At 41.7% G+C, this 15,581-nt stretch overlaps 1 protein-coding gene across 3 annotated transcripts in view; it reads left to right on the top strand.

Annotated features, from left to right (window-relative positions):
- Positions 1–8,916, top strand: part of LOC115242445 — an 81,649-nt gene extending 72,733 nt beyond the window's left edge. For all 3 annotated transcript variants that reach the window (XM_029818750.1, XM_029818740.1, XM_029818757.1), the window contains exons 5-7: positions 5,899–6,140; positions 6,340–6,472; positions 6,698–8,916. In XM_029818750.1, the coding sequence (XP_029674610.1) occupies positions 5,899–6,140; positions 6,340–6,472; positions 6,698–7,476 (1,154 nt within the window). In that variant the 3' untranslated portion in view covers positions 7,477–8,916. The remainder of the gene's footprint in view (positions 1–5,898; positions 6,141–6,339; positions 6,473–6,697) is intronic.
- The last annotated feature ends 6,665 nt before the right edge of the window (positions 8,917–15,581 follow it).

Genomic DNA, 15,581 nt, shown 5'->3' with positions numbered 1-15,581 from the left:
GAAAGAGTTAAATTGCGACTTTTGCGGTTTTGCGGCCTTTTGACACGCGATCGCATATCGGGGAAAAAGAAAAAAGAATTTGATACCAGACTCGCCGGGATATGATGCCCTCCGGTGCGTTAAATTGCGCGCGATTGACTTTTGCGGCCTTTTGACACGCGATCGCATATCGGGGAAAAAGAAAAAAGAATTTGATACCAGACTCGCCGGGATATGATGCATCGCAACCCTCCGGTGTATCCCAATTTATTTAGAGCTCCCGCGCGAATTACTTATAGCCAGATAAAATCGGAGTATCGACGGGTAGATTTGCACGATGGTCCGATAGCCGATCGCAACCGGATGCGACATCGATGCGTCTAGTTACGCTAAGCGATCGGATACGAATCATATGACGTATACGCGAATTTGTTTGCGTGCCTGTCGCTCGTTTAACGTTTCTTGAATAATTCAGCGCCGCGGCTGATTGCGAGTCACCCTCCGTTGACACTTTTAAATACGATCGTTGACATGAATTCTTCTGGAATAACACGCGGGAAAAATTTGGAACGGATAAAATGTGCAATAATAATTTTTGAAAATTACTGAAAATTTTTTTATATTAAACATAACACATCTTTTTATGCCGCAACGATAATTGAATGGAATTCTGACGTCGCAGATTTTGCTTGAAAATTTAATAGAAATATTTTGCCGTTGTTTGCGATAATAGAGTCATGTTTTATTTTATTTTCTTTTTTTTTCTAATCCGATCAATGATAGTTGCGATATACAAATTGTTAAAATTCTATATCGTTAGAGATTTAATACGCGTAAAGAAGGGGATGAGAAGAGCATTCGTGCTCAGACGTTAAATTAAATTCTACCTATGCACGTGGAATATTGCGTGCGCGCGTACGTATGTGTGCTCCACTTTTAATACCCGGCATTAATAACGCATCGCTTTCGGGAAAGATATGCGCGATAACGTCGATACACGCGGCGTTATGAAAATTCCCCGTAAACACTGGGAGCGACATTATTTTCGCGCATTATTTCGCATATTTCGCGAGCATCTCCCACCGTGATATTAATCATTTTTATGAATTACGAGGCTACGGTTCGCTAATACGCTTTTATTTACGGACAAAGCACAGGGACCAGCCTCCCCCCTCCCTTCTGTTCCTCTCTTCCCTCTCTTTCCCGGGCAGATTTTATATTCAGCGTGGAATTATAAAATTAATCGTTTTCCGACAATGTCAAAAGCAATACGCGATTGGATATCGCGTTAGATTCAATCGCCGTAATACGACCTCGATCGATGCATCATGCGATATTTCGATATATCGAGTGCATCGCGAATTCCTGGAATACCCGGGGATCGTTAATCAGGAAAATACATTTATAAAATAGAGGCTGAAAGTTTTATATTAACATTTTATCTTGTTGCGAGATAGAAATGGTTTTTTTTTTTTTTTTTTTAATAACGCAAAATATCACAAACAGTTATTAAAAATGCCTTTTTCTTTTTCTTATTATATTATATATATATTATTTATATATTTATCTATATATAAATGCCTTTATATATGCTCTATATTATATGTTAAGTGATATCTTTAACATACCTTCTTTATTCGATCCCTGTTCAAGTTTCATACACGAAAAATCTGCGATAAAAGAATAATACGTGAGGATTTAGGTCACGAGCAACCAAGTTTGAGAGGCCATTGTATTTCGAAAAGTAAAATAAGTAAAAGTGAAAAAAAAAAATTGGGAGCGAAGCTGAACGGAAAAACAAAAAGATAAGTAGCTCAATCGAATTGCGGTAAAAATTTTGTAAAGCGGATCAAAAGCCATCGCGCGTGTAATTTACGTCGACTATCGTCAGCCAAGTTTGACGGAATTTAATATTAATACAGGACGTTCGAATTTCGAGAATACCGTCTGCGATATCAAATGACCGATCCAATTCCCCATCGATAGCGATCCCTATATTCCGGAATGCACGTTCCTGGATTTAAAGCATGCGTGCTAAGGAACGAAACAAGGAATATACCAACACGCAAACAAACGAACCAATAAACGAATGAACGCGCGAGCTGACAAGCCGCTCTTGTTGTTGTTGTTCCTATTTTTTAATTAATTCCAGATCGCAGTATAAAACGCCCCTCGCAGTTTTCTGTTGAAACATTCTCTCGGATCCGATTTTAATTAATTCATCGCGTATTTAAAGATAGACGAAGATAGAACGTCCACAGAGGAAGAGGTAAAGAGAGAGAAAAAAGAATAATAAAATATACATAAAATATAATTATAGAAGCGCAAAGACGTAAAAATTATAAGAATTTCGAAGGAGAGGAAAATGTATAAAATACAAAACATGTCCCCCAAAAATTTCTAAATCTACGAGTTAAAATAAAATTTACTTGAAGCAAATCGGAAAAAAAAATTGAAACTTAAAAGTAGCCACTTTCTTAAATATAATGTTTTATTAAATAATTGCAATTAATGATAAAATTTTATCAAGTTACTCTATTCGCAAAAAATCTGTTTAATGTACAAATGAACGATACCGGTCTCTCTACGCGATGATTAATAGCTACCGCCGCGGATAACGGGACGAATCAAAAACTAAAAAAAAAAAAAAATTGCTGATTGTAATTGTTTATACAAACTGTGCTAGATCAATATAGCGCGTGGAGCGGAAATTTATTGGAAGCTTGCCAAAAAAAATAAAAAAAAAAGGAAAAATGAGAAGAAGTACCATCGGAATACATATCGAATTCCGTAAATCGCGAGGATTGCGATTCGGAGCCGCGACGACTCGGGGGAGGGAATCGCACGTTGTCTTCGATATCGGGGACTCGCTAGGACGAATAACGAGTTTGCCGTAACCGGAGGGAGAGAACGGTCTTCCGGGAGGACGCGCGCGCGCGCGCGAATATTTCGGATCCGTCCGCCCAGCGTGGTGCATTCTGGCGCGGCTCCGGTGCATAAATTTCGGACGTGCCGGCTATGGTTTATACCGGCGGGATTAAATAACTTGACCCACTGGCAACATATCATCGTGGACCGTGTACGGACGGCACGCGTGTCCGTCGCGCATATACATATGTATATATGTGCTCGCGCCGGCACCGACGAAATACGCGGCGCCTCTCGCCTGCGTCAATTTTTGTGAATTTTTTCTTTTTTCTTTTTTCTTTTTTTTTTTTTATTCGTATATAGTACTCGGCGCATTTTTGCATCTTCGTTATTGCCATTGTCGTCGTTATGAATTTTCGCCGTTATTATTAGCGCTGAAATTATTAATAACGGTGTCGATTGATATCGAATATCGTAGGACCTATTAACGCTCTTCGAGATTATTGAGTAGGAAAGAACAATAGAAAACTTGCTTTCAAATAAAATATTATCGAATCACTCTTTTTCTATTTCGAAAATGCCATTTGCATTCAAGCGTTTTTCCACGCAAACATACCTTTCGGTAGAAAAAAACTATATTGATAAAATACCATTGACGTCAAAATAATGATAGTGAAATGTCTCTTAAGCACAGCTGCCAATATTTTTGGTATGCATCGCGTTCGAGGCAGCACCCGTCAGATTTCCCGGCAAGAAACGAGTCGGGAAATCCCCGGCCACTTCCGCCGGCATGTCCGGCTTCGTAGCCGGATCGTAGTTTGATTAGCCGAGATCGCCGGAGCGTGCTGCAAACGGCGAACTATCCCCCACCGATCTCTACGTGAAAGCCGAGAGGGAACTCCAATAAGACGAATCAAGTTTGTCAACTCTGATCTAAGGCACTTTCAAGGGACCGAGCACAGGGTACACGTGCGTCACCTTTCGGGGGAACGGTGACGAAGGGGGATGAAAGAGAATGCAATGACCCGGCAACTTTCGGCCCCCGTTTGACGAGCGGATTGTAATTACTGTTGATGAACCGGCTTTCTCAACGCTCGGCAAGGGACGAGCGTCCGCAAATCAGCGAAGGGGTCGCGGGGGAAATGCCGTGGTGACCTGGATAGGATATAAACTAAATTCTTAGACACAAGCACGTACAGAGACGTATACCTGTTAATTCTATAATAATAGATGATAAATTACTGGCCTCTCTCCTTACAATTTATCTGTATAAATGTCATAGTGAGATGTCGATGTATATTATTTTGTAAGAGATTTTATTATATTAACGTCCACGTTGACGTGTATATATCTCAATAGGAATAGGAATTCGTATTACGCGAGTGTGAGAAATTTAAATTCTATTTTTAAGAAAGTTTACACTCTTTTACAAGAAGTAAAGCGAGAATCCTAATTATATGAATTATTAATTAAAGGAATAAAGGAATTAAAGGAATATGATAGTAAAGTGACTAGACTGGAATTCGAGTTAATTTATGCCTCCTTAAAATAACATGCACACGATAACACTTAACAATTATCTCTTTCTCTCTCTCTCTCTCTCTTTGCTGGATTGTTAGAGACCTTCGTTTTATTTATGCAGTTTCGCGAGATTATAATCGACGTGGTCTAGAATTTCTTCGTTGGTGCAGTCACGCCTTGCTTTGTCCGCGGACAGCTATGCAAACCTTTGCTCAATTAATTAACAGTAATTGCAATTTAGTCGACGAACGTGGAAACAGGAACGGAAACTGGAAAGTTACCCGCCGGTGTATATACGTAGCATTCGCTCGCGTAGTCAGATATTATTCGAGTACAGAAGCATACACCCAGAGGGGCGCGCATACCGAGGGAATTAGCGGCTGCTGTAACGAAATTAATCCTTTATATTCCCGCAAAAACAAACGCGTAACAACGACATAGCGCAATGCACACGCATCCATCTGATTAACTCGTAGACGAATTTTACAATTCTTTTTGTTTTATGTAATCTGCGATGAGAGGTATCATCGCGTTAAATTTGTCTCTCTTTGTAGCAGGAATACGCATCTAAAGCGTGTTTCACATCACGAGAAATATTAAAAAAAGATATACTCTCGATAGTAACGGTAGAATAAATCTCTATAAAGGACGCTCTAAATTATTTCAAATCGCTCGTAATGAGAATGCTCATTTACCGTATAAAATGCGAATCGCTTGTCAAGGTCCCTGGACGCGAGATTATTATTTTGTCATCGACAATTTCTATTGTCGAGGGGAACGGATTTTAGTATGATTTTAGTCCATGGGAGCAACATTGCACGGTAAGAAAGCGGAGATCGAAAGGACAATTGCTTCCCTCTCATAAGCTGTCTCCTGCGTCTGCCAATCCCGTTTTTATTATAACTCGATCGTCCCTATCTTCCGTAAACCGCGGACGCTTCGCAATATGAGCGACGTCGTTTCTCTCGACAAATGTGGGAGATTCCTATGACGACGACGACCGGAATGAAATCTTTATAGCTTATCGAACCGGAGCGATATCCGGTCGCGCTCCAAGAAAAGAGTTATCTCTGTAATCGGCACTTACAATCTCCGATCTTCCTAGCGGTTCAAAATATTATCATGAAAAAATAAATAAATACATATATATTGTAGATATGTATACTGTCAATTAAAGCCAACGATTCCCGTCGCAATTAATTTGTACGAATGTAACATGTATGTGCTCGAATCAGACTTTCATTAGATTCAGCGATTTGATCTTAATTTAAGCTAAAAAAAAACTTTTTTGTATTGTAAAGCGGAGGCGCTATGGCCGATTCAATTCCGAGATACTCTCTCGATAATGCTAAAAAATGTAAAAATTAATCGATTATAGCGATGCGAGATTAGATTCTCTCCCTCTGATCAGCTTTTTAAAAAATATTTAAAAAAACAGAAGGAAAAAAATTAAACTTTTTGCACCAACATTATTTCCTGAACGAATGGCAAAGACATAAAATGTGTAATGGATGTATAATCGTATTTCAGGACTTTCTTTGGGCGGCGGACTGATAGTTCTGGCATCAGCCTTATCGGACGCGTCACTGGAACTGCCGGGAAAGTACAGCTTGCCGTCTACTGCCGGCATGCAAATGGACGATAACGGTCTACCTCAGTACCACTACGGCTGGTGCCTTCAGCTCTCGGGATTAGCGCTGATGCTCGCGGAAGTGGCGGCCGTTTTAACCATGTCCGGTTACATGGCGCGCTTTTCCACGGTTGAGGAGATGGTGAAGTTGTCGATTGAAACTACCATTAACCGCGCAAATTATCCCGCGTGATTTCAGCTACGAATCCACTTGAACGCCAACCACGCTGTGAAATACTGCTGTGTGTTGAACAAGTGGATTCCTAGCTTTATCACCGCATACCTCGCAATCGGGTTTGAGGATATTCATGCTATTTGTTTTCTTTCTCTTTTTCTTGTAGGTGAGAGTTATGGTCCCGGGAGCTGAGAGGAAGCTGAGGGAACAGAGAGGACTCAGCTCGGAATATCTCGTGCGGGCGCATCAGAAATCGCCGGGACCGCCGCAGGCACGACCCTTCGGTCAACCGGCTAAAAGTGGGTGAATTTATTCAACTAGAGAGGGTGTCCCGCGTGAAAGATCGCGTGGAAATATCAGAGATATCCCACCGAGCGTGCTAAGATCTTGAGATCCGATGAAATTCCCGATGATCGTGAAAGAAAAAAATAAAAAAAAAAGAACGAAATTCGAGATTCTGCGGGACACCCTGTACCAATAATAATTATCCGGAGCAAAAATAAGTCCGCGCTTGTGTGTCCTAGCGCCTCAAAAAATAGCCGAAGAGGGAACGTCGTTGCTCTGCAAGTCGGCGCCCGATATCTGCGCGGGCTCGAATCCGCAGGCCATCAGTTACGTCGATAAGGCAGACCTGTCCCACGTCTTGCCGGCCTATCCGGATAACAAGGGCATCGATCCGCGGTACAACTTCGACAAGACCGAGGGGAGCGTTGTGGATTCCCGACTGAGCGGCTTCACGGACAAGGAAGGCTTTATCGACTCTCGGATCTTGTCCGACTCAAGGCAGAACATGATCGCCTTCACGGATAACAAGGAGTCGGGACAGGAACAGCGATACACTACCGACTTCTCCGCGAGAAGCGCCGAGAATCAGGACATCGTGGATTCAAGACTGAGCGGTTTCGCTGACAAGGAGGGTCTCCTCGATTCCAGACTGAGCGGCTACGTCGACAAGAACGAGTCCCTACTGGACACCCCATTCGGTTACGACACCAGATACAACAGTCTGGCTGGTCAGACCGTCCCGATCACCCTGAAGAATCAAAACACGTCCGTGTCGGCCATTCAGTCGCAGTACATATATCAAAATTTCGGGACGATACACTCGGGCATTCTCAAGGTATCGGAACCCGGTACCAGCTCCAGTTCCAATTCCAGTCAGCGCAGCATGACCCTGCAGAACCCGAAACGCAAGTCGCAAATCGCTCAGAACACCTTCAGCACGATGGAATGCGAGAGGAAGAAGCGAGCGTCCGGGGGGCTGACTGGCAAGACAAGCTTTTACACCGGAAGTGCTGTATGACCACCACCCCCGCCTCCGACCCCAAAATAACTCCAAGAAGAGGAGACCCCACTGTAGCCAAAACTATTCGGCGCGACTACTTATTCGAGACGGGTTGGAGGATACAGATCGGACATGCAAGAGAACTGAAAAAGAAGAGAAGAAAGATTTTCTATCAGCCAATTTACAGCAATGTATATGAAATAAAGAAAACGCGTTCTCGTTTGCGGATTCCTGCGGTGAATTTCAAAGGAAGCCAAAGAGTACTATGATTACGCTACGCGTCTCGAGATACAATTGATTTCAAGGGCAAAATTCTTAAATATAATTCGCGTGGAGATTCAAATGTAACTTTCCGTCAATAACATTGTGGATAACACACCACGCGAGTCGAATGAGAGAAGTAAAGATGAACGAAATCGAAATTGCTCTTATCATTTTATATAGTCAAGGAGTAAAATAATGTCTCCGTCACTCGCTGTTAAGATTTAACTTTAACTCGACACGTAATCGCGTCTCAGCTGCATAACCAATCGAACAAAGCTATGTAAGGTGCTTTCTTAAATGGAATCAGTGTATTATCATTGATAAGCTATAGTTTTAGTTGTAAGTATAACACTGCCAATAGCGTGAAATCTCATTAAAAGTATTAATAGTAGTATCTAGCTCTTTCAATCGATGAGATTTTAAAATGCATTTTATATTATAAGATAAATAACAATATATTTTGTTAAAAAAATATTTGAATTTGACTGAAAATAAGAGTCTTCTTCATTTTTTGTAATTTTATTACATCTTAAGAGTGTAAAGGAATGTAATACGTATGATTCTGTGAATTTAAATACTAGCCATACGAAATCTTACATAATCAATAAAATAAAAATAAAAAAGATCAATAAGATGAAAGAACAAAGTGTGACTGTTTTCATTAAAGATCAGTGAAAAACTCATTGATCTTTGGTGAAATATCGTCACTGTTTTGATCACTGACATTTTCACTGATTCAATTTAAGAGAGTGGGATATTAATATAGTCAATACGTTGTAATACATTTGGTGGTTGATATAATCAAGATACTCACGAGAGAGATACTCGGGCGGATACTCGATATTTTTTTTTTCCCTTTAATAATAACAAGAAAGAAGATATATGGTCAATGCGAAATCAAGTAGTTTTCGATTTAAAATTTCTCCTGATTTCTTTCGGCGATTTTTACGCGCCTTACAATTGTATCATTAATCGAGGACATATCAGAGATAAACATGTTGGTTTCGTTGATAACGCTACTTGCTGGAAGGTCTCGTATTTTCATTTTCAATCTTTGCCCGCGCTCTTTGCGTTACTTCTTTATATATAAGACGATAACTCGACAGATAAAAGATGTTTTATGTGCGCCCGCATAATTACACGCATCAATATATTGTAACGTGTAGTTGAATGTAATAAAATATTCCTTTTCTATAAAATAATATTCTCCTCTTCTCTCCCATTTATTATCTTTATACTCGCTACAAGATTCAAAATAAATGTCGAGATTTAATACCCAGCAGTAATTATTATTAATTCATTACAATGTGTATAAAGTTAGAATATAATTTTATATCTCGACGTAATATTAATTAAATTATATAATTCTAAATTTTTTTAAATATAAATTATATCGATTATTCAATAAAATGTCGGTAAGCATATCGTAGAAACTTACCACTGTGAAAGTTTCATTCGGGAATATTTCGTGTTTCTATTCAGCAGAATTCGCAGTCGGTACGCAAAGAAAAACTCGGCTGATGGTAGAACAACAAGTTGCAAATGTTATTACAGATGACACCGCTTTAATATAAATTTCCTCTCTAAAGTCGACGAGAGATCTGTAGATCGCGCAAGTCGCAACGCGCTCGAATTAGCGGCCGCCGCATCTAATGTTTAATTAACGCCGCATAATTGGCCGGCCAATTAGCGCACGCCGTTTAATATTAATCTGCAATTTGAATTCATTTCAATGCGTTTAAAATTTATTGAATACATAATTAATGCGGCGTGTTGCGAATGCAGATGCGACGCGCGGAGCGGAGCGGATCGCTCGTTTATCGCGATCTTCACGAGATTCTCAAAATCCGAAGTCAGAAGCGCAACGATCGATCAAAATATCCCCGGACAAAACTTTCAACGTTCTCCACAACACGCTTTTATCTTACCGAATAATTGATAATTTATTTTTCGAAAATATTTGCGCGCGTGCATTTAAAAAACGAACATTTAAATTAACAAAACAATGTTACTCGCAAACGAAATCGCGAGAAAGGGATATCCACTTTGCATACGCGACGTGAAATTTTCAATGGAAACAAATTAAGCCGCAATGGAAAAGTTGATTCCCTCATTTTCCCGGGGATGCTTCTCTCCCAGCGAATTCGGTGGAATCGGGTGGAAAAGGGAACGGAGTCGCTCATCTCTGTCATTTTACCTGAGTTACCCACCAAACCCACCGCCATCGCCCCACTCTGAAATATCCCGCCGACCCCTTCCTACAATCTCGCACCCTCGAAACGAGCCTCCACCTTCCCCTCGGCCACTCTAGCCGTCTCGCTCTAATCCAATTAAAAACGTCGGACGATCGCGCGAAACAGCGGCGCATCGACCACGAGAATTTTAATTGATGTTACAGGTACGAGAGAGGGTAGCTACCCCCGGGAAAGGGATCGTTATTGCATGCTCGCGAGAGAGATGGGAGAAAGAGAGTGAGAGATGTGTGCCAAGATTTCGTTCCATTATAACATTACACATTCATCGCTATAATTTATTTCATTTTATTTACGTCTCATTTTATATAACGATGACGCGATATATGACGGTAAAATAGAATGAAATTTTCCGGGGAGGGGGTTCCGATGCGTCCTTGGATATATAGAAAAGTGCGTAAAGCGAAATGGTATATTAATAAAGAAATTTTTCTCGAAAGAAACATCTCTTTCTCTCTCGGCCATCTCTTTTGAGAGATATTTAACTTTTCTTCGAAACTTTTCTCTTCTATTTTCTATGACGTGAGAAACTTTCAACTTTTATATATATATCTTATAAACAGAAATAGATCCCATATTTGTCCAAAAAATGTGATAGAGTAAAAATATAATAACGCAACATAACGTGTGTAATTATATTATCATTTTGCTTTACGTGTTAAAAATCTGCAGGAAATTCGTGATCCTCTACGCAATTTTTCCCGAAATCGATTGACGAGACAAGCGAAGCTTTCCGCGTATTCGACAATCGGAGTAGTTCGAAGTTTTCTCGTGCGAAAGTCAGACGAGGGTGAGATATCCGAGGGTGAATAACCCCCGAGGATAAAGCTCGAAAGATGGACTTCGAAAAAATCGAGCTCCGTATCCCGCAAATGGAGACGTTTTCACGCCGTTCTCTCCTCGCGGACCTTATTTTTTTTCCACACCCTCGTCCCTCGACTTGACCCGTAACATCGTCGCTGTCCCGTCCGGCTTTGGGAGTTTATCACGATCGTGAAAGCTCGCTTGGAAGCTCTCTTCCGGGAAAAGTTTAACTCCTTTTCTCTGAGAAAAATCCTGGACTATCTTCAAAATCGAAGAATTGCCCAAATTGTGTCAAAATTTGCATTTCGTTTCATCAGCTCTGTCTGGAGCAGGATAGAAGCAGAGAGAGAGAGAGAGAGAGAGAGAGAGAGAGAGAGAGAGAGAGAGAGAGAGAGATTGCAGCGAGAATAAATTTTGCAATAAATAAAAGGAAAAAATTGTGCAGAGAGAGAGAGCGAGAGAGAAAATGGCGGCCAGACAGCCCGCAGGCGGCAGCTAGAATCCGGCGGCTCGCTGCCAAATGAAATTATCCCTCGGAAGCACCGGTGATCTCGAGGGTTAATTTCGCGACGGAGTCGTCCCGTATCTCGCCATCCCTTGCCGTTGTATCGGGATATCGCTAGGACGCCTCCGGCTGATCATAATTTAATACATAATACGCTCCTCCCACCCCTTGATAAGAATTCGCATCTCGCGCGACGACTCAAAAGTGTACACAGATTACAGGAGCACTGATAATCATAAAACGTTTTTAGCAATGAAATTCCTAATATAATTTTCCGAAAATGACAATGATTGTCTCGATAGTGATACTAATTATATCAAAAATGATGAAGCGAGAAGTTTACAATCAAATGTCATGATCAGCTGATTCTATCTTCTAGTCTATTTTTCATCGGTCTTTTGTTACCTCGGTTAATAACTCGTGATGAATGTGTACCTCGTCTTTTCCACTTTGTTTCGTGTTCTCCGCGGAAAAGGATCCCCCGGGTACCCGTGATATCTTTATTCTTTCTTTCCACTCAATCCCGTCAGAAATTAAAACGATAAATCCAGGCACTGCCGCTGGCTGAAATATACGACGTTGGCGTCGCTGGATAAAATACGTCGGTGTCGCGAGACCGATGACAAAATTCAATGGTAGAATTTCTTATTTTTTTTTTCTTTTCTGACAGATAAAACTTTTCGATATTGCGATTTAAATTATAGAGAATATTTTAAATATTCTGAGATAAAAAATTCAAGAAACGTTAGAGCTAGAGTTCGAGGAAAGTATACTAAATAAATAAAAGAGTACTAAAGTTTTTATAGGAAACTATAATGAATGAAATAGCATACGAGGATCCAAAAATATTATAGAATTTGATAAGAAAGCAAAAAGATCTAAACCATCTAAACGCAAAAAAATCTAAAAATTTCTAGAAACAAAGATTCAAAAATCTAATCGAATCTAATCCCGAGACTTCGACGAAGTAAGAAAGAATAAAAGCAATGATCCAAAATTACAATGCTCGAAAAAATATATAAGATTTATTATTAGAACTTTATTCATGGATTTTTTAAAGCTGAAAAGAGTTGGAATATTATTTAATCAGATCATCACAATTCAAATCCTCGACTCCCTACTAGAATCTAATTAATTTCATCGGCGAGTCAAAGGAAAATTCTCATCTCGCTCTCTTGATCCCTCACAATTCGCTTTCGCGACTGCAACTCTCCGGACGCGAGACATCCATCTCTCATTCTCCTCTCGGCGAGATACGGCGAGATAGCTGTCGCGTTGCGCAATTGGCACTTTAATCTGTATTCAATGACCGACGCGGAGTGCGGAGCAAACTTTTTTACGGGGGGATTTGGCGCGGCGCGGAAACGATCGCTCGTATCGGCCGTTTGCGGCCGCGGAAATGCGCGTTCCGGTTCGTGCGCGACTCGAACAAGAGTTCGAGAGGCCGGCGTTCGCCATCCGACGTTGCCATGACGACGGGGCCGTCTAAATCCGCGAGGCACCCTTCGCACCCCCGCGAGGGGTGGGAGAGGGTGAGAGAGAGAGAGAGACAAAAGAGAGCGCGGGAGGAAAACGGCAAAGGGCCGTCGGGGCGGGGAGGAAAGAAGGGAGAGAGGGGTGACAATGGGGACGCTAAGTCTGGAGATTTGCAGGGAGCACGCCGGTTGGTCGGTTCATTGTTTCAACGCCAGGTTTCCGCCGGTAAACGTATCGCCTAACCGCCACCCTGTCGCGGAAAAAAAAACTGGCGAAACTTAGGCGGAGACGAACGACCGGCGTCGACAGCGAATATAAATCGCGACACCGTCGCCGATAACCGCTCGTTCTTCGGTAGAGAAGCGCCCTTAAGTTATTCGAACCCTACGCGAGGAAGAAGGAATGTGTCAAGGAATATAATAACGTAGCGCGGAAAAATTTTACGGAAGGTATGCCGCTGGAAAAGAGGAGATCCTGAAAAATTTTCCCGAGCTTGCTTCAAATGATTTTTCTTTTTAAAAAACCGAAATAACCGAAAATACTCGACATATTCGGATACCCAAGAGTAGTACATGAAAAATATCAAAATTCTCGAATATCGATAACATTAATACACGCGTAAAGATGTAAAATATGTAAAGGGAGACGCGGCAACGATTGCATTTATCTGGCAATGCTCGCACTTCCGGCACACCTTTCCACGGGCTAATTGCTCGGCAATGAGTTTAATTATCGCCGGCGCGTAACCACCGCAACAAACTCGCCGCGATATTTTTCGTCGCTACGAGTGTCTCTTTCAAGAGCCGTCCCTTCAGGTTCGGTCAGGACGAGCTGGATAAAAGAATGAGCGGGCAAGAAGAAGTAGAAGAAGAAGAAGAAGACGAAGGGAAGCAGGGGAGAAAGGAGGAGGAGCGGGAACGAGATGAAGAAGGGGAAGAAGGAGCGCGGCAGCTGTTGGCCAAATTAAGTGATCATCTCGTCATCATCAGTGAAGCCGCCGCGAGGGGGGAACGAGCCGCGTTGCTGCCACGTTGCTGCTACGTTGCTGCCGAGGCAATAGGCTTCGCGAGCCCCGTGAAATTAGCATCGGCGAAGCCTAAGGGGTAAAGGGGGACCGCGAGCGTGTCCGCGCCGCTGATTGGAGAACCGCCGCGTCCAGTGGGCTACGGTAAGGGGGTAAGGGGGAAAGATGGGTACGAGAGGGCCCGGATGAGCACGGAGGGAGAGGAGGAGGGAGACTGGGCCCCAGATGGATTTAATAAACGCGAACGATAATCGTCGTATTTACGAGCAAAGCCAGAAGTCCGCGCGGCTCGAAATTAAATTATTGTCACAATAAAGATCACCAAGAGTCGCTTTATATGATGCGTTCGAATCATGTCTAAGCCGATAACAATAGTGTTTTTTTTAAATAAAAAAATTGCATCGTTAAAATGTATGTTACCCCGGAAAGAGAGAGGATTTCTGAATATAGAAAAATTTTCGAGATATTAAATTTTGATAATTATTTTTATCTTGTATCCTCGAATTAATCGGAATATTTGATGACTTTTTTAAAATTGAAAGAGAAAGAGCGCATATAGTTTATTGCTTATTCTGAGATTAAATTCTTTGAGAGCATTAAATTAATGTTGTCACAAAATAAACGAGTAATAGTTCACTTTGTCTGACTCGATCAATTCAATTATTTTGCCTGATAATATAGCCACTCCAAAATTATATAACGCGCATGGATAGAAAGAGCTCTCTCGAAGACGCTAAAAAGGTAGCTGGTTATTCGAGCGGCTTCATTACGGAGAATCCATTCTCGAGTCGAGTCCTCAAAGCGAGGCCGAATTTCCGGAGCTAAAAAATTCCACGAGTGCCGCATCTTCTTAATCCGAAGACGATTATTTATGAACATAAGAGGCACCCTAACCGTCGCCTAAATAAGGTGTGGGTCGCCGCATACCTGTACGTGTCCGTTATTAAATTATTATACGAGCGTAAGATTTACCGAGTCTTTCGTCATCGGGGACCACCGGGTCCCCGAATGATTTCTTCACACTTTGTCGGATCCCGCTGACGACCAAAATTAAAACGACATTAAAAATTAAACAATAAGCATCTAAGATTTTATAATTTATAGATAGATAGACATTTATTCGCGCAAAGGAACATTTACACAAAACAATTCTTTTTTTACATTAAATGTTTAAAAAAAGCCGCTCTTCAAACTTCAATTTATTTTTTATTAATCGAAATATTTTCTTGCAAATTCAAGCGTTAATCCTGGTTCCCTTATCTTCTAATTACGTCAGCCATGTAAATGATCGCTATCAGCGGAATTATCCGGAATGTACCGCGTGGAAAGCGGATCCGTACCAAAGAGGATCCATACAGATCAAGATCGGCGTACTGTAATCCCGCTCTCTCTCTCTCTCTCTCTCTCTCTCTGTCTCTCTCGACAGCTCTCCAAATCCCCATAAAGTTCATAAATTTATCGCGCGGCGTGTCTGTCCTCTCCGCCGACCCGTGTCCTCGCGCTCTCTTCTCCCCGAACATACGTTCCTCTCTCCTTCTCTCCCTTCCTCCCTCCCCCCCACGCATATAACTCAAAAATTTAAATTATGTATTCTATTAGATGCCGCGCGCAAGCGGTTCTCGGCCGCGGAGAAAGGAAGATGCAGAGCGAGATGAGCAGAACGGAGAGAAGGGCCCTCTCTCTCTCCCTTTCTATCTTTCTCTCTCTCTTTCTCGTCGGAGAGGGTACAAAAGGAAGGGTCCAGTAGGTGCGCCGCGGACGCGGGGCAAAAGGTCCGGAAAAGAAATGAGAAAGAGTG

This window comes from Formica exsecta, unplaced genomic scaffold (genome assembly GCF_003651465.1).
Source record: "Formica exsecta isolate Colony F162 unplaced genomic scaffold, ASM365146v1 scaffold120, whole genome shotgun sequence".
Classification (NCBI taxonomy): domain Eukaryota; kingdom Metazoa; phylum Arthropoda; class Insecta; order Hymenoptera; family Formicidae; genus Formica; species Formica exsecta.
The sequence above is the reverse complement of the archived record's forward strand: the minus strand, read 5'-3'. Positions and strand labels throughout refer to the sequence as shown.